This window comes from Prenolepis imparis, unplaced genomic scaffold, assembly GCF_030444845.1.
Source record: "Prenolepis imparis isolate NDT839.2.m4 unplaced genomic scaffold, iyPreImpa1.0 SCAF_5, whole genome shotgun sequence".
Taxonomy (NCBI): domain Eukaryota; kingdom Metazoa; phylum Arthropoda; class Insecta; order Hymenoptera; family Formicidae; genus Prenolepis; species Prenolepis imparis.
In genome coordinates, this window is record NW_028141163.1 from 309,443 (window position 1) to 334,663 (window position 25,221).

The window sequence follows — 25,221 nt, forward strand, 5'->3', positions numbered from 1 at the left end:
GGCAAATAAAAAGGAGAAAAAAAAAAAAATACACAGATCCAGTAGTCGTGAAAACCGTTCAGTTTGGCATTAAAAATTTTATTTTCACTCGTTGAGTAATACTTAATAGCACTTTTTGATTATATAGGCACGATGAGAGATATAAAAATTATAGTGAAAAATACAACTCTGCATATATTTATGTCTATTTTTCACTGTCCGTCTGTAGGGTTCTACTCTCGCAAAAGATAAATAGATATCAATTAAGCGTACATACATGGTGGTTACTATAGTAACGCATAGTATATCGTAGCGTGAGGCTTGATCTCAATCGGTTCTCACTAAAACTGGCACTTTGGGATTTAAACCTTGATGAAGGATAAACATCGCCTTGTAAATCGATGCATATTCCGCGCTCGTAGGCTCGACGTTAGACTTGACAGTAGGCATTAAGTCGCGTAAAATAATGAGAATCAATGTATTCAAATATTTTGTGCGCTGCAATTTCTGTATCGCTTCGTACAGCAACAATAATTGCTTCCTGTTACGGTATCTTATGTTGTACGCTCGAGAAAAATCTGAAACGTTAGATCGAGACATAAAATATATATATTTGAGCAAAATTAAGAATTCAAAAAGCCAGCCAATATATGTGTGTGTATATATATATCAAGTAAATTTACTTTGAAAATGTTCCATACAGGAGATATTCCATACACCGTTCGACATCCAGCCTCTTGCTAAAGAAAAATCACAGAATGGTGTTTCGATCGCGGGTTCTACATTCTTGATGTTATATTGCTTCAAAGAGGTTCCTAATTGGTCAAGCGTATTCTTCATATCATTTAGTTGGATCGAATCTAAATCTTCATTAGAAATTTTACTAAATATAGATATTGATTCCACTGCTGCTTTAAGCAAATGATCCCCTTGTGGTAAACAATCTTGCGTGGCTATATTCTGTACGACATAAAAATCAAACCACAAATATTATATAAAAGTGATCTTGTATAGCTTTAAAAATACGTCATTTTCTCCTCTCGTACTCAATCTCTCTTTTACTTACCATTGCTTCGAACTCTTTTAGAAAAGTATCACGTGATTTTTCGTATCTATCCTCCTTATCGTTCGAATCATTAGTTTCTGTCTTTAAAAAAACGTGATAAGATCTCAGTACCTTAACTATGTCATTCGGTACATTAAAATATTGGAGCGCTTCCACTACGTCTATCGTTGCAATCTGTTCTTGAACAAATTGATGCGCATCATCTCCATGTAACGGACAATCAATTTTAGCACGGTCGGGAGAAGGAATTAACGCACTCTCGGTAGATTGTTGCGCTGCTATTTTGCGTATTAAACCATTCAATTCAGCAGCTGATGCTTCGGGTGTTAAAGACTTTTCTTGCTGAAATAAAAACGCGCGATACGAAACAATTTTATGTAACAAATTTATATATATATTCTTTATACACACATATATTTAACAAATATAAATATATATGTATAATAAAGAAATATATATATTATATTATATTACATACATTTTGCGAATCGTCATTGAAGTGATTACGTTCAGCTTGTAATTTATTTACCGAACTTATCCTTTTCACGTGTAATTTATTTTTTAGTATAAAATTTTTTTCCCTCTTTGATTTTACCGCAATCTTCGTAGGCGACGTTTTCGATTTTGTATCTTGTATTTTCTTATCGATTGCATCACTTTGCTTCGCACTGTCAATAAGTTTCGACGATGTAAATTTTGTCGCCGCCAAGTTACAAGTTACTTTGTCGGTTTTAATTTGTGCACAAATCTTCGCGACATTCGCTTTTTGCAATAAAACATTATTTCTCGATATTTTCTTATGATCATTAATCAACGTAAGATTGGGCAAATAAACACGTTCAACCGAGTCTTTTCTCCAAGATTTTTTCTTCGACGAAGCTACATTAAGCTTCAACTTTTCCCGCAATTCCTGTGCCAGGATTATCGCTCTTCCTATCCTCGCGGCGATTTCCTCAGCTTCATTTCCACTCGCGATCTAATTAATGACAAGTATAAAACGAGTATTTATACACATGTATATGCATAAAAAAATTATATATAAACAAATATATATATATAATAATAAAATGGATTATCATACTTTGTTACAATTACAAATGCCCTCGTCATCTATTTGTTTTTCAACAACGGCCTTCATCTGCCACGGCTTTAAAACGAATGCCGCTTCGTCGCAGTCAGTTTTCAGTAACCGTTTCACCTTCTCCGTGATTAATAGAGTGTCATGTAACAGTTTGTACAAATTTGACAGATTCAACATATGGCTCGTTATTTCCGTTCGTCCGCGATCCTAATAAAAAAAAATATACATATATGTATATAAATATATAAACGTATTATTACAGAAGAATAGAAAGAAAGATAAAATGTTTGCCACTCAAAGTGTTAATTTCCGTATGTAACATAATTATTGCTCTAGGCAATAAGATAATAGACATATATAAGGACTTATTTATGCAAATTATTATATAATCGGTGTGATTACTCGTCACACTTTTGCTTGTTTACGCAAACGCATTATATATTACTTGCTGAACGCAAAGTGAACACACGAGTTTGGTAACTCACGTGTTGAAAAATAATTAAAACTATAATTTATGTGTATGGGCATGTATATACAGTACATATAGTATAAAACATATATTTATAATTTATATCGTATAGCAGTGATGAGAAAATAGGCATAAACTAGAATAGAAAAAAATCTTTTTATATATTAAGAATAATATATAATAAAGACTTAATAGGGTATGTATATATATATCTATATATGTAATATAATTTACTTTTCTCTTTTTCTCCTTTTTCGACAATATGTGCTTCATCGCTAATTTGTTTTTCCCTAGAGTTTCAGTCAATCAAAAACTAGAACAACATTGAAAACAACTGCCTATCCTAACTATGTATATCTAAAACCATCACTCGCAGTGATAGTTTTAAAAATGCTGTAAATTGGAAATGTATTTGTAAACCACTAGCCCTTGCAGTGCCCGAAGACTTGCCTTCGTTTGCGCGTAGCAACGAGCAATAAACCGCTTGCATGACGTGTCGATAAAAATAAGTATTTTTATAAAAAATAAAATATGATCCATGATTTTTAAGATTTTGTTCTTAGATTAACGATTCACTCTTTCGTATTAACGACGTGTATATGTGGAGAGATACAAACGCGAAATTATACAAGTGCTGCAGTTTCCAGAGGATAGAGAGAGTCACGTTGAAGCTCGAGTCAACAAAATGGCATAATCTTGTAGAAATACGTATTTCCAATATCCTTATCGCGCGCTTTTTAAACGCTTTAAGTATATCGTAGATTTTTTATATGATTTACTGCTAATTAATTAAAAGATAAAATTTCTGTACATTGCGACATTTAAGCTCGAGATTGTGACAATAACTCCCTGTGTGAAACTGCAAACGTAATTTTCTAGTTATATAAATTGTACACATTTACGTTAACTTAATTCCTAAAATAACAAGTGTGTGAAAATGCACCACTGAGAATTATTCCCGTAATAAATGAGATATTTTGTTGTAAAGCGAGAAAAATTATGGAATTCATTGACTGGATGCAGGAAATATAAGAGACAAGTCAATGTTGATTTTACTTCTTATAATAATGCTTATGTGCGTTTACAACTCGTCCTTCCTTGGCACGTCGTCGTCTTCGTCTTCTTGAGCCTATAAAATGAAAAAAAACAAAGTGAGCAATATAAAAGAAAATTATACCTCGTCAAATTCGTCGAAGAAGATATAGTAGAGGAGTAATAAATAATTTAATGTCTCTCTCTCTCTCTCTCTCTCTCTCTCTCTCTCTCTCTCTCTCTCTCTCTCTCTCTCTCTTATAATTTAAAATATTTATGCTACTCTCTTTTTGCGATTCAAATGCAAGACATACCTCTTCTGCGGCTTGACCGTACTCTCCGCCGGTTTCGATAAATTTGGAAAGACCCTCGAGCGTCCTTTCGCCATTATATTCCACAGGCTAAGAGCAAGAATTGTTGAAATGAGCACGTTCTAAACATATTGCAAATTGAATGGAATCAAAAGATTCGTACCTCATTCGTCTCTTTCTTGTATAGAGTGAGTGTAGGGAAACTGCTGATCTTTATATCTTCCAATTCGTTGGTAGTGGCATCCATCTTCGCGATGACTAACTTGTCATTGTCCTTATATTTTTCACCAAGCTGAAATCAACATTTTAACGATGTAACGGAGTTATACAAAAAGATTAATGCCGTTTACAAGAGAGTTTCAACGGGAAGAGAAAACGTACTTGATCGTAAATAGGAGCGAGCTGCTGACAATGGCCGCACCAAGGCGCGTAAAATTCAACGAGAACGTCCTTCTCTTTGTTATAGGCAATTTCGTGGAAGTTTGTGCCGACGAGAACTTTAACCGGATTCTTGTCCCAGTCCTCGGGCAGATCCTGCGTAAGCAGGTGCCGTTTCAATTTGCCATCCACAAAAGCGGTGACAAATTCTAAAACGTTCTCGGCGGTTATCTCTGGATTTTCAGGCTTGTACTTTGCCATGTCCTGCTCGAGCTTAATGAGCCGCATAGCCGGTACGTCTTCCTTCTTCAAACCAAAGAACTCGAGAATGCGTTCGTGATCGGTCTCGTCACAGTCGATCGTCACGAACAGGACCTATGTCCGCAGATATTTTAAAGCGATATTTAAATAGATTCCTCTGAAAGAGATATATAAAACGAGTGTATATAATATACAAATAATGTTTTATACCTCGCCGCGGTATTTTTTCGCCGGCTCTTGGATTCCATCGTTATGCTTTTCAAAATGACCAGCTTTCTTGCTTAGGAAGACTAACAAATGGCTCTTGATCTCTCCACTAAAAATCTTTTGCGCCGTATCCTGGTTAAATTCAACGACGAGAGGTAACGAGTGTACGGAAATAAAGTTTTGTATATTTTTAACGGTAACTTCTCCGTCGTAGAGGGCTTTTCCTTCGTCAAACTACAAAGAATAAGAAATTAATTTGATTTGTAAATTTTTATATTTTAAAAAGTAGAAATCAATTTCGCTCGAGATTATTGCTATTCCAAAATACTGTAATGTAGGCGTACCTTCTTGAACAGCACAATTTTTCCATCTTCAATCTCGTATTCCTTCAACACTTCATCGGTGCTAGTAATACCAAACACATAATCATCCACAGTGTTACCGACTTCCAAGAACACTTTGGCAGCATCACACGTGACGTCCTAAAGTAAAGTCATTAAATGTATATGAAGAGCATGAAAAATGCATTAAGAAATTAGCTGCTATATCAGAGTCTGATTTCTCTTGATTATCACAATATATAATAGTTCAAAATGCAAAAAATTTTGTACATTAGTCGATGAATGAACTACATAGCGACATTAAACTCGAAAAGAGATACGTTCAACGATATTTGACGATTGTTATACCTTAAAGAATCCAACGACAGTGACATTGTGTGCATCGATAAACGCTTTTGCCTCGTCAACCGTCGGCAGATCTGTGGCAGGTGGACCAGTCTTCTTGTTCAGCCAGTTGACAATGTCGTCAGCTTGACGGCCACCGGTATAATCGACCGGAGTTCCTTTACGATAAAATGTCAGAGTAGGATATCCCTTCACACCGTGTTTCTCAGCGAGTTGAGTTTCAACTGTTGCGTCTACCTTGCCTAACTTGATCGTTGACTTGGCATCTTCCAGTTTCTTTGCCGCTCTAGCGTATTCTGGTGCTAAAGCTTTGCAGTGTCCGCACCATGGAGCATCTGTGACAAAGAAATATAATAGTGTTTATATTTTATCTTAACAAAATACAAGACTATTATTATCCAGGAAAAATTTAATCGACAATAATCCTTATTCGCAACACTATTGAATTGAAAAGATTTTGAAAGAATTCTTTTATATATATCAAAGCTCTTATTTAATAAAATCAAATCAAATTATATATATTATATATTATGAAAAAAAAGAAAAATATTGAATTATCATCCTACAACTTCTATGTTGAAATCTTTCAGAAATATAGTCGTAAACTGTCGAATTACACGAATACCATATGGTTAATCGTGCAAGTTGATAAAATGGCAATTATTGATTTAGAAATTGATAAAATTAATATATTAAATTTCTCGATCCCGATGAAGGCGTGATTAATTCGATCGTTCAGTCCGGATCGACTTGGATCATTCGTGAATGCTGTCCGAGTATAAGCAATCATCATTATCATGTGGAATCATTATAATGTGACGCCATCCGACGTCTCGGTCATCACAATTACCGACTTACAAAGACGTGTATAACGGTGAAAAAAAAAGAAAGAAAGAGGCTCGTCTCATCTTTGCACTTTCTTACACTTTCTACACTTGGACAAGACACACATTCACATAATACATAATCTGCATTTTAGACGAAGAAGAGTCATCGAGAATGTAGAACCGTTTTCAGGACTTTACAAAAAGTTTGAGAGGTCATTGAAAGACATCTAAGAGATTAAAATCTTGTAAACATCTTGCTGATTAGAATTTCATAGATATTGTCCAATTGTGATATCGAAACGGAAAACATTTATTCTTTTCCACGTTTCTTTGCTTTCTTTCTACGATGACGAGCCAGGCTGCACAGGCTTCGTCATTCTAATCTAATGTCATGAAAAAAGAGAGAGGGCGAAAGAGAGAGAAAGAGAAATTGCAGAAAATCGCAGTGGAGAATATACTCAAGATCGCGCGTACCGCTGCTACCGGTCTCCCGTTATTTCTCCTCAAGGATGCTCGAGTGATGACGTGTACGGACGCGTGCTTGCACCATGAAACCGGCAAACTACGCGTCTCGGCCTAGGAATCGATGATATTTCGTCAAGACTTCTCTCCTCTCTTTAACCATATGTGACTCTGTCGCGTCGTTTCTCGCAAAGAGATTCCTACTATTTTTCTTCTCATTTGTCTAATCGTGAATATAAAGTCCCGTCTCGAGTACGGAAAGTGCAGATGGACCGGGGTGCAATTCTTCGGAGCAACAGATACGCTCCAAAGAGAGAGAAAGAGAGAGAGAGAGAGAGAGAGAGAGAGAGAGAGAGAGAGAGAGAGAGAGAGAGAGAGAGAGAGAGAGAGAGAGAGGGAGAGAGAGAGAGAGAAAGATACAAATGCATACGTACATACATACATATATACATATATATACTCACAGAACTCGAGGAGCACGAACTCATTGTCCTGGATGACGCTGTCAAAGTTGTCCTTGGTAACCACCAGAACCCCCTCGTCGACTTCGATCTTGGCGAGGCAAGCCGCGGCGAGGCAGAGCGCCGCGAAACAAAATTCGCCGAAACTCCTCATGCTGATCAGAATCTCTCTCTTCTCCTCTAGCCGATGCCTTCCTTCGCAGAGCCGAGTCGGACGATACGGTTCGCGTTCTCGGTTCTCGGTCGACGCAGACGAGACGGCAACGAACGACGAAGGCGAAGGGGACGGGATGACGAGGAAGACACCGTCCACGAGGAGCGCGCGACGAATGAACGGACGCGGCGCTGCGTCGGCGAAGCAATAGGCTCAAGGCTCGCGCACTCGCGCTTTCATACGCGTGGCATCGTCCTCATCGTGGGGGTCGCTGATTGGCTGAGCCGGCCGCCGCCGTTTTGCTCGGCCATACGCGGATATGCGTCGGCGTCGACGTCGCGTCTCGTGTCTTAATTCGCGAGCGCGTCAACGACGCGTCGAGGAACAACGTTTTCCTCCGCCGAGATAAAGCCGCGATTTCCGGGGACCACGTTTCGATTCTGCTCTGATAAGATAACGCGACAAATTGGGACGGTATTTTAAATAGGTATCGGATGGATTTTGGATTTCGATTGCGCGCGGATCGAATAAAAGCGCGATTCTCGACTATCTCTTTCTTTTCCTGCGGTAAATCCCACCGTTCGAATGCGGAATACGAAACGAAATATATCTTGGAATAACATAATATTATTGTTTAAAAATAATATTAAATAATTTTACAACTCGATTTATTTAAAATATTTATAGACACTCTTGAATATATTACTCGATATTTATTTAGAATATTTTATTATCTGAATATTTTATATATACATATTCTTGATGTAAATCGATAATTAATTTTAAATTATATATCACTGTTTATTTTTATCGACAGAGGGGATATCAGCCATGCTCGATGAATGTCAAGATCACCGGCGTTATATATAGGTTATGTTCCGATATACATATACTGTCAGTACTAAAAATCTATAATTCACGTTACGTAGATTATAGATTTTATGTACTATATATTGGACGCATAGCTATAGTAAAATAACATGGGACAGATGCACCGATGCATCCTAATGCAGCCGAAAACAGGAGAAAAGTTAACCAACTGTCAAGTCCAGGAGACCCGTAAATATCGCACAAGCCATATTTTATTTTATTTTCAGATAAAATTCGTACGATTCAGATTCAAATAAGAAATATATTAACCATGATTGATGTTAATCAATTTTGTTGCAGTCGCACAATTGAAGCAATGGCAAAACGACGAGCACAGCTGATAGGAACACGTGCACCAAAATCCTATCCTTCAAAAAAGTTGCACAATGATCGTTTGCTCAAAACGCAATCCAAGGTATCTATGCATATTGTATTCTTTCCTTATTTTTTACAGAATGTTATTCCCCAAGCATGTTTTTTTAAATAAAATATTCGAAGATTGCGTGTTATTTACCGCAGGATCGGATAACATCTTTTCTTGTGTCTCTATATAATGGATATTCTCTTTAAAAAAAAAAAATCAGAAAATTGTTTTGCAATAAGCAGAAGAGAAATTTCCTTAACGACGTAATATTTATAATTTGAAAGATTCAACGTGCAGTTTATATTCATTAATAATACAAGCGCAACACGCTGGTATAGGATTATGGATTATGTAATTGTCGTGTTAAGACATAAATTCCCGAAATAAATGCAGCCACGAGGCTATAATATTGGCGACGATGCTTCATTATCGTGGTCGACTAGTACCAAGTCACTTCCGCGATTTATCTTCGCGTATCAATTTCAGACGTTTTCAGCCCCGAGACAGCGTTTTACCAAAGATTCTGATTATTAATGCGTATATATATTATATTTAGTGCAAATGCGCGCGTATGTAATTAGCACATTACATAAATAAAATATAAAATGAGCATCGATATTTTGTGCTGTGCATAATTCAGGTTCCTAAATTATATTATAATTGCTCGAGAAATGTCGATCATTTATAATGATAAATAATTATAACAATATACTATAAAAACTGATTTAAAAAAATACCTTTTTCTGTTAAGGTGACGATGCATAAAGTAACGTCGGAGATATACGCGGAAAATGATCGTATCTCCAAAAAGCTCGACAGCGGCAGTGAGTTTTCGCCCTTAGTTTGGTATAATATTTTTGGATTTTCAAATATAAATTCAAATGCACGAACGTTAAAACATGTTGCAATTATTAATTTCAGATACGGTAACTAAATTCACTTTTAAATATCCGTCGTACATGATCGATTCGGAATTAACGGAAGAAACGTTAAACTACGATAGCGACGACGATCTGGATGTGGAGAGAGATAGAGAAGGGACGATTCAGATAGGTGCGGAATTAATTATCGCCTCGCGCGCGTGTGTTGTATATATATCTGTTATTTAGCAGATTGTGTGTATATTTACAGAACATAGCGTATCAACGGAGCTCAATTTGGTCGGTTTGCAAGTGTGGAGAGGCGCTTTCCTGTTAGCCGACTATATCCTATCGCATCCGGACTTGTTTAAGGACCAAACGGTTCTAGAATTAGGATCCGGAGTTGGCCTGACCAGCATTGTAGCGACTTATTTGGCTAAGGAAGTCATTTGCACGGGTAATATATAATATATACAAATGTTCCTATCGAGAGCCTTAATCTTATATCTGTGTGAAAATTACAGATATCAATGCGGGTGATATTTTGAATGTAATCGAACGAAATTTTTTGAGGAATTTCCCGTACGTCAGATCCGGTTATCACATCGAGGAAGTGAATTTCTTAAACCTGGGATGGTCGAAAAAATTGGAGGAGAAATTACAGAGCGCAAATATCATATTGGCTGCGGATGGTAAATTTAATAATTCTGTATTTTGTGATAACAAATGTAAAAAGATAGAGATAAGAGGAATGAGAATGGTATTATAATGGTATGGAATGATAATGATATTATCTTTTTTTGTTTTGTTTTTGCAGTAATCTACGATGACAAGATCACGGATGGATTTGTCCGCACATTGTCAAAACTTTTACACACGAAGAAGAAAAAGACCATTTACGTTGCATTGGAGAAGCGATACGTCTTCACTATCGCCGATTTGGATACTACCGCTCCGATGTACGAGGAATTTTTACGTTGCGTCGAAAAGTACAAAATGAATTGGTCTGTAGATTATATTAATATAGATTTCCCACGCTACTTCAAATACGATAGAGTCAAACATTTGGTTTTAATAAAGATACAAAACAATATAAGATCTATTGCATATGTATAGCGTATAGCTTATGTTCTTAATAAGGTACGCGAGTAACACAGTATATACGCGATATAATATATATATATTACATAAAATATTCACGTCAGTATTACAAGTAGAAAGACAGAGCTCAAAGTTGCCAGATTAAGAAATTGAAATCTTTTCTGTAGATGTATACTTATATCTAATGAAATATATAGCATCACAATTAATGTAAGTTGTGTAAAAAATAATTGTCTACTTAAAACAAGTTCTCGCGTAGGCGTTATTTTTGCCAAAAACATGCACGAAATGATTAAATAACAAAAATTTTGCGCGATTTCTAAAAACAAGATTTAGTTTAAGTTAGGATGTTATCTAAAAATTCTCGCTTCCCTTTAATCCTTCGATTAAAAACGGTAATTTAAGGATTAAGAAGAAGACAATATTCAGATTGTTTATGAAAATGACAGCTATGTGATATAGATTTCTCACGTCCACAATTTTATTTCGTCGTTTACTTTCCTATTTACACAACCTATTATAGATAATATTATTGGACAGTGAATTGAAAGTCGGTCGAAGAGAACGATAATTCCGTTAAGCTTAAAAATGCCCCGGCATTTGATCGGCGGCGTATGTTCTAGGAATAAAAAAATTTCATTAGACTACCTACAATGTAAAGAAGACAGTATGTATATAAAGGAATGTAAGCGCTTCTTCGAACGACCGCGGCAGTAGAGATTGTAATATGTTACACGCAAAATTTATAACAGTTCTAGTATACTAGTTGGATATACTAGAGATCTGAACCGCCCAGGTGTGTCACGCGAAAGAACAACGATCGCCAGAGGGATTAATAGTCGATTAATGGAACGCAAATGAGATCGATTAATCTCATTAATCCGAAGCGAGAATATAATAATAATTCGTGACTTTTAGAACGAATAATTATTCGTTCTAATATCTCCTAAATTGTTAATCGTCGTTCCGCGGATTCAGATCTACGTTGGTTTGGTAAAAAGGCACTTTCACTCTACCGATCCGTCTCTCTCGATGTGTAAAAAATGTATAATTTTATAGCCTCACAATTTTTTTTTTCTTTTAATTTACTTTTATGTATGTATATACATGTACACACGTATATAAATACACGTTCGCGGAAATCTCGGAAATTGCAAATATAGCGTTTTGTCATCACATTTGCCTTGCTCCTCTCTCCCCCATTCCTTCAAAAAATCAAAAACGATAAAAAGTGTATAACGTTCGACTGTAATAATCAATCTACTATAAAGAGTATGCACATTTCGTTATCCGTTATAGAAAAGAGTAATCTGTCGATGTGTGTAGAATTTTTATGATTTCGATTTTATTTCGTGTAAACGGAAAGTATAATTTGATTTTTTTATGTTTTATTCAAAAAACTAAATGTCTTCTCTTCATTTTCAGAATTCCGAGATACTTTGTTTTTCGCGTTTTTCGTCTGCTACAACGTGTGACAAAATGATTACTTCTGATTACTTCTGAAACATATTGACATCGCGAGTTTTATGAATCAGTTGCAGGATTATATCGGAAAAAATTCATTGGAAATACGATATAAATAAAAGCTTTAAAAAAAGGTCAAGTGTAATAAAACGCCACTGACTAGAGGAAAAAAATAGAAAAAAATAACGTATATACGATAAAAGTTATACGCCCATGAGAGACATCGTTCATTTATTGTTCGCGATTGAGTCATCGACACAGAGACGAACAGGATAGAGTCGTTCGCCGGGTATCTTCGTTCCCCGTTTTCTCTATTCTCGATTCGTCTATACGTATAATCATTTACAGCTTTAAATTAAATCTCGAAAACCGAATCTAACTAGAACGATAATTATTCGGTTTATTTAATAATTTCCATTGCATCTTATTTATATTACTTGCAACAAATACTGTACAAAAAAAAGAAAAAAAAAAAAAAAAAAAAGTACAATTTGCATTAAACGCGCGAGATCGGTCTTATTGTTACCGATGGGTTAGTAGCTATAGTAAAAGCTACCTCCATTCGCGGACGGTTTCTGGCTGGCGGCGAAACTCGCCGCCGGCGTATCGCGTCCAGGACCAATTTTCGCTGTTGATTTTCGTCGGTGGTATTCTCTCGCTCAGCTGCTGTGCTCTCTGGGTCACTTGCACTATACAGTTTGTACTTTTGCGCATTTGCCGGTGGATCACTCAATGGTATTCCAATTTTCACTCTAATCAGATACACCGCACGTTGGACGATCGCGATCTTGTTCCGCGTCGAAGGAGATCGCACCCGCAGAACTTCCACCGATAAATGGAATTCCGCATCGAACTATCGTGAATGAGTCTTGCTGCTCGACGAGGACGACGAGGCATGGCCATTATGCCATTTAAATGCTACTTATGTACCTGTGATGTTGTGCATATTATTGTGCATACTCTTGACGTTTTGCGAGATGGGCGAGCTTAACGGCAACGAGGCGGTTGTCTTCCGTCTGGCGTTTGTCGATGAGCTCGACGAGCCGTCATTGCCGAAACTGATCTTGCCACCCGCCATACCACCGATCTTGGACGCGTCCTGTTGCATCGATTGTGCGCCCACAGCTCTCCAATGCTCTACCTGAGCCTCGTGCGACTTTTGCAACACCTTGCGCACGTCTCCGTCCTCGCCGCCCTCCTTCATGATCTCCTGCAGCTTCTGTATGGTCTGGTACAGTATCACCGGACTGATCAAACCAAAATCGAACAGACTACACATGTGCAGCACAAAGTTGCGGTAGAGGTTCTTCATGAGCAGCTCCTTTCCCTTACTCTCTAAGAACATTTGACAAGCTAGTGGTATCTGGCAGTCACCCACGTATCCGTGCTTCATCACGTGCAGGTTCCACATCTTCATCAGCTCCTTCTCGCCCTCGTTCACATCCGTAAAGTCGTCGATCATCATCATCGTCTTTGTTTGCAACCACTTGGGATCATTCTCACCCTCGGAATCGATATCCATCTCTTTGGGGTATATAGGCAGACATGTCACGGTGTGATGATACAACCTAAAAAAAATAAGCATGTTTAGTAGCGAAAGATTATTCCTGCCATAACTTCTATAATTGTTTATATCATGTTTATAACGCTTACCTATTGTGACCTGTGATATAGGGTCTCTGGCTCTCGAATTCGTTCTCGTCAAGCTCCAGAAACTCGGACAGGCTCGGTTTTGTTCTCTTTGGACGACACACTAAAATATTCGTCACGCTCGTGCGCCTGGTTGGTCCTGTCCTTGAAAAAGGTACACTAGACGGTTGTGAAATTAATTCGTGAGGACTACCTGCATACGAACCATCATAGCATTCGTTTATTGCTACGTCTATTCGGGCACCTTGTGGAATTGGCTAGAAAAAAAGCATATAGTGAGTCTTTGGCGCCCTTCATTTTCAATTCTATCGGATCGTTTATATCTCTTCAAACACATACTTATCATATATCAACAGCATCTATAAAAAAATATTGTAACTGCAAAGCTCCAATCTTTTTCAATAATATTAATTATATCTTTAAAATATAATGGAATCCAAATTCTCAGAAATTATAATATTTTTCGTTAATGCCGATATATGTAAATATAAATTATACTTATGTATTTATAAAAGTCGCATAAATGTGCTTACCACGTATGTGAATGTGAATCGCGAGTGACACAGTTTCAAGTGCTTTAATAGAGAGTACAGTTTTCCACAATCCAACGAGCACCAGGGGCAGTGTAGGTCTTCGCAGGCCTCCGTCTGTTGCCGGCTGTTATTGTTGTACAAAAATTGATAAACTATCTGCTGAGTTCCGTTAGCGTTAGCATTAGCGTCCACCTTCTCGTTGGAAACGCTCATTCTCGACGAGGGTGTCAGCGGACTAGGCGTTGGCAGTGTTGCGTTATTGTTATTGTTTGTGCTACTATTATTATTGTGGTTTACAGAAGAGGAACGCTCAAAGCCAGCTGAAAAGATAACGATAACACCATTTATCGCAAATCTTTTTTAATGCCTACGCGCGTTACATGTGTGTGTGTGTGTGTGTGTGTGTGTGTGTGTGTGTGTGTATGTGTGTTACGATAACTGAAGACAACTGACCATTGGCCGATCGATTTTCTTTATTGTCGCCGTTCGGTATCGAAGGTATTGGCATCGGTCTATCAACCAAACCGTTGCTTGGCTCCGTGGTCCAGCTGAGCCGAAACTTTAACGTCGGTCCCTGCTTGAATATCTCGAATGGTTCGCACTCCTTGATATCGACTACAGTCTCCCAAGAATTATGCTTCTTAGGACTGGACCTAACGTTGGTCTGCACCTCTTGCAGACCCAATTCGTACTCGCCATCCGTCAACAGACACCGATTGTGTTTGTCATAGACGGTGAGCTCCGAGCCGTACTGTTTCAATTCATCACCGGCGGTCTTGATCGAGCCCGTGGACGATTTACGACGTTTTTGAGCTGGTTCTGAATGAACAAGACAGGATTTGAAGCGAATAGGAATCACTTTTATTCGCGCGCGAGCGTACGTACCTTCTAAATCACAGTTCGTTATAAGGCAGCCGTTGTTAGACATGCAATAAACCCTGAGCAAGAGCATATAAGTTTTCGCTATGTGACCGTTATTTAAGCTAAAAGATTCATTAGGTATGGAAATCGTGGGTGCCTTCGGCGGAGGCTGACTCTCGGATGGGTTGATCGGGACCTCGCTTGTACCGACTGAAACCTAAACACACGAATGCCGTATCTTAATCAAGAGTCCATTAATAAAAAACTTAATTGCACTACGATGTTTTGTACATAGGAGTGTTACTTTGAATTCGAATATAAACTCAAACTTACTTGCATGATAGGCGAGCTGACATCTTTCCTTTTCTTGTGACAGATTTTCAACAACAATGTTTCCACTTTGACTGGATCTTGCGACATCTCAACTACAATTATGCATCACAGTTTTAAGAAACATATAATCGTTGTACGAAATGCTTCGCTTTAAATGTATCGCCTTAACGAAAAAAAGCGCAAGATCAATCGATCTACCTCTTTTGTCGTAAAATCCTAAAAACGTTAGAGTCATGTATCCGCGAACACCGAGATTCTGTTCTTGTTTCTTTTTCGCTAATAGCTTATCCAGAATCGTGTCAACCTTAAATCCTCGCCTTGATTTGTGACTTCTGGACATACGTTGCCGCATATACGTTAAGTTTCTGTACAGAAATATTGGCTAAAAAGAAATATTAAATTTTAATATACATCCATTGGACAAAATACTCGATAGTATTCAAATAATTTATATTTTTGCAATATTATGCTTATACTTCAATTTTATACCCACCATACTGTACAAATTTTACATACAACAATTCTGAGAAGCGTGTAAAAATCTCAACTCAGAAAACAAAGTCGGTCAAAAAAATTTATTTCAACTTACCTTTAGCAAATGCTTCGTAAATTTCAAATAAACATTGCGCGTACATTTTAACTATTTACTTTTGAATTTTTGTTTTCTTAAAAACTTTTACTACACCAAAAACGCATATAAAAAAATTATATGCTTATAGTATAACAGAGGCAAATAAAAGATGTAATTAACACTTTGAGGACAACAGAAATTAAAATTATACGACGCAACCAAAGATTAAAATAGAATATTGTCTACTCACTGAAATTTGATTTCTTGTACGGAGGAACCGGTAAATCTGTGTCGGTTCTGAAAACAAAAAAATATATTAAGGTTACAAATAGAAATATTAAAATGTTTTACAATAAGTGAAACAATTGAAACAATTGCTGATTAAATATTGAAATATTTCAAGTAATTTTCTCCTGATTATATCCTTGTAATCTTTGCAATAATTTTTATCTATTATCACATATAATCTAGCAGTCGTGTTGTTCATGTAAATTTATGAGAATTAAAAAAAACACCTTTCTTATATTTAAATTGCTTAATTTATTACAGGTTTGCACTTCGGAATATAATAAATAAAGAAAAAAAACTTCTTTATTGAAAAATAAATTTATATAAAATTATTTATAAACAATTATTTATTTTAAGTTTATAAAAATTAAGCTTTTCATACATATTTGTAATTTTACATTTGATTTATAAATATGAGGTTTTATTAATTTATTTCTTCCACTTGCTTAGTACGAAATCCAGTCCCTAGATGGCCGCAGACTTGACTGTTATCTCGAATTTAGAAAACATTCACAAGCATTTAAAGAAGGCACTGCACTCTTGTAAAAGCCGATCCTTCAATCAGGTATCAAATGGGAAATGATGAATGGGTTTTACTCGAAATTATTCGAGACGCCTGCAGCCCACTGTTACGACGCTAGCAGGTTAAATCTCTCTGATCCCATTGTTTTAATTCTTTTATTGTATTTATAAAATTCATGTCTCAAGAATCGTGTAAGAGTACTTGCAAAAGCAAAATTTAGATGTATATGTTTTTAGAAATAAAACTGAACGTAGCACTGCGTGCCACATGTAAACTTTATTTTAAAAACGTGAATACGTAAAATAACCAAGAGTAAATGTGCATTTATTCATTACAAGTGTAAAAACTCATCTTTCCGTAATCTAGCAATTACAATGAAAAAAATACACGTACTTTTAATTGGCGTTGAAGAGGGTCTGGGTTTTTCCGCTCAAATTTATCCAACTCGTATAAGAAAGAGTAAAACACGTTCAATTTCTTATAAAAAAAAAAAAAAAAGAAAAAAGAAATGGATACGTTATTCATTGGGGAAAAATTGCTCGCGACGTCTACGACAAGAATCGCGTGCGCGCGCGCGCGCGTGGTCTGACGACCCGCGGTAGAAAAAAAGGAGCGTGTCGCGCGGAGAGAGAAACGATGACAGGTGTCCGCGCGTTTCGGCGGCGGAGGGCGCGGAGAGTGAAACCGACAACCGACGCGCGCCCAAGTTGGTTCGCGACCAACGGATGGGGTTAGGTTCGGTCGCGACGGCGGCGAGCGAGATAACGATATGATGCTTGTCCCGGGGGAGGCGTCGCACGCTCTTCCGCGAAAGGATCGTTGCGCTGGGTCTCCTCTCCCGCGAGAAGGAGCTCCGAGAAGGTTGGCGCTTATCGAAACGAGGCGACGCGCGACCCGCGTCGCCGACGAGGCGGTAAGGAAGACACATAGATAGAGAAAAGGAAAGAGAGAGAGAGAGAGAGAGGGAGGGAGGGAGGAAGAGAGTGAGAGAAAGAGGGAGCCCTGCTAAAGTATTTTTCGCTTACTTTCGAAGGCCTGCAGAAATAGTTCGTGATCGGCCTGAATCTGATCCATACGTGGTCCCTTCTGTCCCTCGAGGTCCTTCTCCCGCTTCTTCGGCGGCATCTTCGCGCGGTCCTCCGTGCACGAGCAAAGCTCTCCCGCGGAAACGCTCCACCTCTCGGTCGCGCGAAACCTGCGACAACGACAACAACACTCGCGCTCGCACTCGCCAGACTCGCCACCCGCCCCGCGCGTAAACTGCGCTCACGCTCTGGCGCCCCACCAAGACGACTGACGCGCTCTCTCGCGACGCGCCATTTCAAACTATCAAGCATCTCGTCCATGAACTAAGCGCGACTCTGAGACGGGCGATAAAAAAACGCACCATACAGGATGCAGGATTTCTGGTAATTTACTAGGCGATCGATTCAACACGTCGCCCATTTCGAAATAGGATTCTCCGATTGGTCGATCGTTGCTGATTACCCTAGCCATCGGTCGATACGAGTGGCTCTTTTGTAACTGAACTTTCTGCACTAATGTACACTAAACGATAGAGATAAATATATATTTAAAAATTAGAGACAAATAGAGAAAAAAATAAAAGAGAAACCTCGTTCCGTGGTTTGATTCGCGACGAATCGGAAATAAACTATTTATTATATATATATATATATATATTTACTTTCTTTTTTTTTTATAAAATCGATTCAAAATGGCGGCGATAATCGCGTAAACAGTAAACACCGAGAGAAACGTTCTGCTCCGTTCTCCCCTCGTGTGCTTCGAGAAAGCTAAATTATATACGTCTCGTATATATCTTGTATTTCGAATCATAAGCCATAAGAATCTCAGGACAACGAGACATTCGAGCAAATGACCGAGGAAACGCAACAGCAGGCCGAGGGTGCCGCGCAGAACGACAGCTGTTCGGCACAGCAGAATGAAACGCCGCTGAATTCGTTGGATGTCGGAAAAGCCAAAGATAACAAAAAAGAAAAATGTCGTCTCATGACGAAGGTTGGTCTTGATATAATTCTCGCGATAGATACAGATTTCTGTATTCCCGGTGAATGTTCTTTGTTTTTAATAGATTGTGATATTTGAATGCAGAATAGAGGTTATGTATGTTAATCAAACATTAGAAAACATGTCCGGCCGGATCTTGTCGAATGACTCTAAAATATGAAATATATATGTTTTATGTTGTATATATAACGTTAAACATATACGTTATATTAAAGACATGTCACTTGCAAAATGTGAAATAATTATATTTGATCCTTTTTAGGTGGTGATCAGAAGACTACCTCCGACAATGACTCAAGATCAATTCTTGGAGCAAGTATCCCCGCTGCCGGAACACGACTATTTGTACTTTGTGAAGGCTGACATGTCGCTCGGCCAGTTCGCGTTCTCTCGCGCTTACATTAATTTTATAGATCAACAAGATATATTTGTGTTCCGGGAAAAGTTTGACAATTACGTCTTTATAGATTCCAAGGGGGTAGAATATCCCGCAGTAGTAGAGTTTGCGCCTTTTCAGAGATTACCAAAGAAACGAGCCGGCAAGAAGAAAGATCTCAAATGTGGCACCATCGAGAGCGATTTGTATTTCATAAGCTTCTTAGAGAATTTGAAGAACCAGGAGATCGATTCGAGTGTAGCTCAATCAAAAACTGAATACTCTTATCAACCACCGGACAGTGAGTATTTTTTTCACTCATATACATATATATTTCTTGTCTGAGTAAGGAGACACAATACATATCTATTATAAAAGGTTTTAAAATTACAAAGATTGTATATTGTGCACAGATACGGCAAAGAAAATCATGACAACCCCGTTGCTAGAATATCTGAAGCTTCGTAAACAGGAGAAACAACGACTTAGAGATGAAAAACGTGAGGAAAGGAGAAGGAGAGATATGGAAAAACGGAGAACGAGAGACGATCCTGTTATTTCTAAGGTAGGGCAACTATTGGAATACATTGGAATACAACAAATACAGTACGGAATATGATATGAAATAATAATTATTTTGCTTGTAACGATTACTTATCAAACTTGTAAACAATTGGTACTTCATTCTTTACTGTATTTGCTGATACCAAATATTTTCGTCTACAGCACGTATATAATACGGAAAACGATCAGTCATCCAATTTTCCCAAATCTCACCCCACAAATGTCAAACTTGAAGATACGTTTTTTCAATGCTTTGTCAAAAATGCAAACATATATAAATATAGAGAGGAACTCTTCCTCAATAGATTTGTACACAAACGGGCACAAGAAAAATTATATAAGAGTCATGAAAGATTTTATGAGCATGTTAAAAAACCGAAACCGAATAGAAGTACATTTGATGTCAAGAAACGACATTTAAATGGCAGTAATCAAATTAATTGGCAAACTTATTTCCATTTCCACAAAGGCGATCATGTAAGAAAAAATACTTTATTAAAAAAAAAAAAAATTTTTCTATTTAAATTATTTTTAATATTAGAGTATGTGCAGTAATATGAAATATATGATTTTTCATGTACGCTAGTAGTAGCCGCGAATTTCTTCCTGACTTTTACGTGCGAAAAAGTTGTGGTACGAAAGAATCGTATGTGTGTCCAAAGTGGCATGTAAAAGAATGGGAATCAGGAATTTAACTTTGCGAATCATTTCTACCGTTACGCCGTGAGATACACGGGAAAATCGATGTTGATGTTTGTTCCAGTGTTCGTGGTTCTCTTGAGAGAGGGGCGCTCTTTAAATATTTATCGCAATTACACTTTTGTATCTATGATTTTCTTAAAACCTTATGTAATTTCATATATATACATGTACATTGTAATATTATAATTGTTTTAATTGGTCTGTATCAAATTTTTGACATTATATTTTTAAGAGAAGCTTAATTATATATTTATATTTGATAATTTTGTTCTCTCTGTATTTTGTTGTACATCAAACTCGTAAAATCACTAGTACGATGAAGAAATATAAATTCAAGAAACAAATAATAAATCTGTAAGATAACGATAGGTACACAGTGTATTATTTTTATAGGTTCTAAGAAATCCAGATTTGGATAAAGAGTCGAGTAAGGATGACAAAGAAAATAAAGAGGAGAGGGACAAACTTTCTCCAAAGGAACTGAAGAATAGGCACAAAAGAGATGAGAAAGTAAGAGAGAAATTATCGCGAGATCGGGAGATTAAACCTATCATTAAGGGATATAGAGAGCGAATTGACGATAGAAACAAAGAGATGAAACCTCGACGATACGATGAAAAGAGACCTTACGGAAGACGTGACGATCGGGAGGGCGTGAGAGAGGAGAGACGGCTTGATCTCAAAGATGACAGGAGATACGAGGTGAAGGAGGAGTTTAGAGAATCCAGAGATAGGAAGGTGGAGGAAAGACGCGGAAAGAGTTACGAGAAAATGAGACAAGAGAAGAAGAAATTGGCGGAAACGAAGAAACAAATTGTTGATGCCAACGGGGACGATGCGAACTCGAAGAAGGTAAAGGAGGAATATGATGTCGTACGAGAGAAGGAAGACGAAATCGGCAAAGAGCCTGTATCTAAAGAGGATGAATCAACGCATGCTGGAGATAACGAAAGCGCTCAGCGCGATACTACCGAGGATCGAGTAACAGATGCTATGCGAAATTGTCGAGTGGACGAAACTGTAGAAGAGGGAAATGGTTCATCCAATCTAGGTGAGAGATATTTACTCATGTATTTAGAAGAATATTTTTATATTTTCTTCCTTTAACCTTCTTGATTCTAATATCTGAGAAAAGTTTAGTAGAAGTTTCTCACGCAATATCAACGAGAAACGAGAGTAGAATATTTATTTTGCGAAGCGAGTGATTCGTACTCTGTTAAAAATATAACGCGATTATTTCTTTAATTTCGAGAAGTTAGGGGGAGGATATTTGCGCGTAAACATTTTTACGACAATAACTAACATGTTAATACAGATGCGAATGATAAGGATGAATCCAAGGAGAAAGAATCGAAAGTCATGAAGAGACGTAATTCGCTCGAGAGTGGAGGCGAAGGGGGTGCAGGCGATGGTAGCTGTCTACGACGTCACAAATCGTTGGACGGAGGTGGTGAAAGTAATTTGCAGAAGAACGAGGAGAAAGAAAAGGATAAAAAGGATCCACGATTGGAGCGCAGAATACGAAATAAGGTAAGAAGCTATATATTCGCTCAAGAAGCGTGCAAAGTTATTATCATTCAATTGTTTGTTTTTCATCGATGAATTAGCATTGTCGAACGCAAACATTCTCTTTCGAACGTGTATACTTAATTATTTCAACAATTTCGTTAGACATTTATATACATGATTATCTATAAATCGTGTATGCGTACATTTAATTTATCAAGTAAAAATATACAAAAACTATCTTTTGGTTATTACAGGATCGTCCAGCGATGGAGATATACAGACCCGGCATGGGCAAATTCAGTAAGCAACGGCTAGAACGTGAGAAATCCAACAACGATGAACGAGCATCTCTTTCGCAGAGTCCAACGCCAAATCCAGGTACTTCCTCTTCTACAAGCGGCAAATCCGGGAAATCCGGAGCGGCCTCCGAGGTGCGCTCGATGACGTTCAAACGCAGCGTCACTCGTGATGCAGTGTAATGACGTTTTCGCGTACTTTCAATACTTTCGTCGCTCACAACACATCTCTTCATCGCGGATGTGATTTCGATTAATCTTGCAGTAGATTTAATCATCTTACAATATAAAATTTTTTTTTATTTATACTGTATAAAACATGTTCCTCACGTGCTAATGATATGATAAGAAAAGCGCTAATTCTATACGCGCATGGAAAATGAACGTTTCACGCACAATCTGATTGCTCGTGTTTCGCGTTTTTTTTTTTTTTTTTTTTTTTTTCCTCTAAACATGCTTTTATTAAGTGTAATATTTGAATTAATAAATATAACGTACTCTTTCTTACTACGTATTTAGAACAATTACAGCAGTGTATATGTATATATATTTTTTTTTAATTTAGTCTACTTTTTCGACAGTGTGTGTACTTTTTAATGCGAAATGAAACAACGTATAAAGGGCGCACTTAGTGCAATAATACTTTAAAAACAAACAAACTTTAATAAAGACTGATTCCACGTGATTTTCGACCGACTAGTAATCGCTAAAAGTCGGCAGATTTTGGGTTCGATCTCGTTTCTTACCTCTATGTTTCTATACAGAGATTAGAGATGAAAAATCCAGTCTGCTTATTTTTTTTAATATAATGGCGATGCTTAGTAATTAATATTTTGGTAAAAGTATTTACTTTTAGAGGAACACCTCAGAATGACCTTGACATGTGTTGAGTAACATTCAAAAGGGTATTAGCCGTCGGTCATTGTTCATTAAAAAGTTATTAATGAAAAAAATTGACATTATAAAGTGCGTTTAACTTTATAATTTGCACTTTACCTAACATAGCGGTGAAATAGATATATTCCCACGCGAAGCGAAGTCCACCCTATCACCCCGTGCTTTCAGCGTGAAACAAGGTCTATATTTGCAACATTTCCACATGGGTTTGCAACTTTCCACACGAAATTTGTCAAATTTTCCTCAAATGTAGACTCGTTTCGCGCTGAAAGCACGGGGTATTGAGGGGGGGGGGGTGAACCTCGTGCCATTTACGTTATAGGTAAAATTTAAATTATAGAGTTAAACGCACATTTATACTGTTAACTTTTTTTGTTAATAATTTTTTAATGAACAATGACCGGCAAAAATCTTTTAAATGTTACAACAGAGTTATGACCTTGACAACATATGTCAAGGTCAAGGTCGTTCTGAGGTATTCCTCTAAAAGTAAATAATTACCGATATTTTTAATAATCTACCTATTTAACCCATTTATACACCACAATCTTTACAAGAAATCTTGTAGATTATATTACTCCACAAATGTTTTGGTATAATAAGCTTGGATAAAGCAATGAAATTTGTTCATAATATACGAAATTCTTATATCGAGATCTCGGATAATATAATTTGTTTAAATTGATTAGAAACTACTGGAACTTAATATGAATGTCAAAAAAAGGAGCTTCATAGTGTTGTCAGTAATATTATTTATTGGATACAATTAAATTTCTTTCTTCTCGATTATTTTTCAGTAATGTTTAGTAATGTTTTTAAATGTTTTCAAGGAGGATATGGAAGACAAAATAATTTATTATTTAAGATATTACAAATTCAAGATTTTTTAAATCTTAAATAGGAGTTCAAAAAACTCTATTGGTCAGATTTATTACTATGTCTCTTTTATAATAAAAGATTTATAGAAAGATCCTAAAACAACATTTCTTCGAGATGTCTTTCAGACATACGTATATTAGTTGGTACTTTCTGAAGATCGACATGTCACTGATCAATTGGCGTTTTCTTTGCTTACATTAATTTCATGGACAACAGGATACCTTTGTGTTTCGGCAAAAGTTCAACAATTACGTTCTTATTTTTTTCTATAATATATATTAATAAAGAATTCGATTTGTTTTATAATTTTATTTTATAATAACTTTTATATACATATATGTATATTTTAAGACTGGGAAAAAATTCATATATTAATTTTATAAAAATTTAATAAAAATTCATATGTATATAATTCTAATCGCAAGCTTCACTTCTTCTAAGAAAAAAAAAGATACAAAAATTATTTTTTATTATTTTTTATTTATTCTTATTTTATTTTTTTAATAAACAGATAAAAAATATATAAGAGAAAGAGAACACGATACATTCTATATAATTATATATATTTACATATGTGATTATATTATAGACTTTTTTTCGGATAGTATTATATAATGCCAAATTTTATTTAATTATTTTTTATATGTGTAATATATTATAATTATTAAAGAATGATATATACGTTAAATAAAGATAATATTACAATTTTAATATACTATATTTCAAATTTTGTATACTATTTCTGTCTAATATATATATGCATCATCATTTTGTATTCCATCAATACGACAGATTTTTTAATCTTAAAAAAATGTTATCTTTATTTTTTAAAAGTTCTAAACGACGATTTTCACTTTTTAAGTATTTTTCTTCGCTTTTTTATTTTTACAAAAAGCGAAAACAAATAAATAAGCGTACTTTTATCAAAGTCTAAAAAGAAAGAGATTAGATTAAAAGCTAAATACATTTAACAAAATTATTTATGATATTAATATTATCTACAAAAAATAAATAAAAAAAACGTAATATAAATATACAGGATTGGGCAGATACTTCAAAACAAAATATTTAAATACAAGATACAAGATACTTTTTGATATATATTTAAATACTATTTAAATACTTTGGTTTTGACATATATTTAAATACTAATTGTATTTAAATACATTTATAAA

At 36.3% G+C, this 25,221-nt stretch overlaps 5 protein-coding genes across 6 annotated transcripts; 2 read left to right on the forward strand and 3 right to left on the reverse strand.

Annotated features, from left to right (window-relative positions):
- Nucleotides 1-306: 306 nt before the first annotated feature.
- Nucleotides 307-3,499, reverse strand: LOC145936875 (uncharacterized). The gene is made up of 5 exons (XM_083039530.1): nt 2,127-3,499; nt 1,524-2,021; nt 1,046-1,387; nt 663-939; nt 307-557 (listed from the first exon to the last, which is right to left on the reverse strand). Exons 1-5 carry the CDS (start codon nt 2,301-2,303, stop codon nt 307-309), a joined length of 1,545 nt encoding a protein of 514 aa, XP_082895656.1. The 5' UTR covers nt 2,304-3,499.
- Nucleotides 3,500-3,641: 142 nt separating this feature from the next.
- On the reverse strand, nt 3,642-7,577 carry Pdi (protein disulfide isomerase). The gene is made up of 8 exons (XM_083039535.1): nt 7,224-7,577; nt 5,474-5,805; nt 5,129-5,266; nt 4,788-5,018; nt 4,320-4,691; nt 4,102-4,230; nt 3,942-4,028; nt 3,642-3,724 (listed from the first exon to the last, which is right to left on the reverse strand). Exons 1-8 carry the CDS (start codon nt 7,372-7,374, stop codon nt 3,677-3,679), a joined length of 1,488 nt encoding a protein of 495 aa, XP_082895661.1. The 5' UTR covers nt 7,375-7,577; the 3' UTR covers nt 3,642-3,676.
- Nucleotides 7,578-7,718: 141 nt separating this feature from the next.
- On the forward strand, nt 7,719-11,791 carry LOC145936878 (methyltransferase-like protein 22). Of its 2 annotated transcripts, XM_083039536.1 has the most exons (8): nt 7,719-7,861; nt 8,192-8,433; nt 8,545-8,659; nt 9,360-9,432; nt 9,530-9,661; nt 9,740-9,925; nt 9,993-10,160; nt 10,286-11,791. In XM_083039536.1, the coding sequence occupies exons 2-8, from the start codon at nt 8,372-8,374 to the stop codon at nt 10,582-10,584; spliced, it is 1,035 nt and encodes a 344-aa protein (XP_082895662.1). In that variant the 5' UTR covers nt 7,719-7,861; nt 8,192-8,371; the 3' UTR covers nt 10,585-11,791. The 2 variants fall into 2 exon arrangements, with proteins under 2 accessions (XP_082895662.1, XP_082895663.1); XM_083039537.1 differs by lacking the exons at nt 7,719-7,861; nt 8,192-8,433; nt 8,545-8,659 and adding an exon at nt 9,139-9,248.
- Nucleotides 10,164-18,023, reverse strand: Su(z)12 (Polycomb protein Su(z)12). Its single transcript, XM_083039521.1, has 9 exons — nt 17,818-18,023; nt 16,232-16,278; nt 15,609-15,792; nt 15,411-15,502; nt 15,102-15,294; nt 14,670-15,035; nt 14,217-14,536; nt 13,687-13,940; nt 10,164-13,601 (listed from the first exon to the last, which is right to left on the reverse strand). Exons 1-9 carry the CDS (start codon nt 17,915-17,917, stop codon nt 12,956-12,958), a joined length of 2,202 nt encoding a protein of 733 aa, XP_082895647.1. The 5' UTR covers nt 17,918-18,023; the 3' UTR covers nt 10,164-12,955.
- Nucleotides 18,024-18,505: 482 nt separating this feature from the next.
- On the forward strand, nt 18,506-22,794 carry Upf3 (UPF3 regulator of nonsense mediated mRNA decay). The gene is made up of 6 exons (XM_083039526.1): nt 18,506-18,814; nt 19,086-19,500; nt 19,613-19,764; nt 20,859-21,516; nt 21,781-21,995; nt 22,229-22,794. The coding sequence occupies exons 1-6, from the start codon at nt 18,671-18,673 to the stop codon at nt 22,451-22,453; spliced, it is 1,809 nt and encodes a 602-aa protein (XP_082895652.1). The 5' UTR covers nt 18,506-18,670; the 3' UTR covers nt 22,454-22,794.
- Nucleotides 22,795-25,221: the final 2,427 nt, after the last annotated feature.

Bases quoted from the DNA above. Each gene is read 5' to 3' on its own strand.
- Upf3 (XM_083039526.1), top strand. From the start codon at position 18,671: ATGACCGAGGAAACGCAACAGCAGGCCGAGGGTGCCGCGCAGAACGAC. The intron at 18,815-19,085 runs GTTGGTCTTGAT...GATCCTTTTTAG, and splicing joins AATGTCGTCTCATGACGAAG to GTGGTGATCAGAAGACTACC. The intron at 21,996-22,228 runs GTAAGAAGCTAT...TGGTTATTACAG, and splicing joins AGCGCAGAATACGAAATAAG to GATCGTCCAGCGATGGAGAT.
- Pdi (XM_083039535.1), bottom strand. From the start codon at position 7,374: ATGAGGAGTTTCGGCGAATTTTGTTTCGCGGCGCTCTGCCTCGCCGCG. The intron at 5,019-5,128 runs GTACGCCTACAT...TATTCTTTGTAG, and splicing joins AAATTGTGCTGTTCAAGAAG to TTTGACGAAGGAAAAGCCCT. The intron at 4,029-4,101 runs GTACGAATCTTT...TCTTGCTCTTAG, and splicing joins ACAAGAAAGAGACGAATGAG to CCTGTGGAATATAATGGCGA.
- LOC145936875 (XM_083039530.1), bottom strand. From the start codon at position 2,303: ATGTTGAATCTGTCAAATTTGTACAAACTGTTACATGACACTCTATTA. The intron at 2,022-2,126 runs GTATGATAATCC...GTCATTAATTAG, and splicing joins GCATTTGTAATTGTAACAAA to ATCGCGAGTGGAAATGAAGC. The intron at 940-1,045 runs GTAAGTAAAAGA...TATGTCGTACAG, and splicing joins TAAAAGAGTTCGAAGCAATG to AATATAGCCACGCAAGATTG.
- LOC145936878 (XM_083039536.1), top strand. From the start codon at position 8,372: ATGCATCCTAATGCAGCCGAAAACAGGAGAAAAGTTAACCAACTGTCA. The intron at 9,662-9,739 runs GTGCGGAATTAA...GTATATTTACAG, and splicing joins AGAAGGGACGATTCAGATAG to AACATAGCGTATCAACGGAG. The intron at 10,161-10,285 runs GTAAATTTAATA...TTGTTTTTGCAG, and splicing joins TATCATATTGGCTGCGGATG to TAATCTACGATGACAAGATC.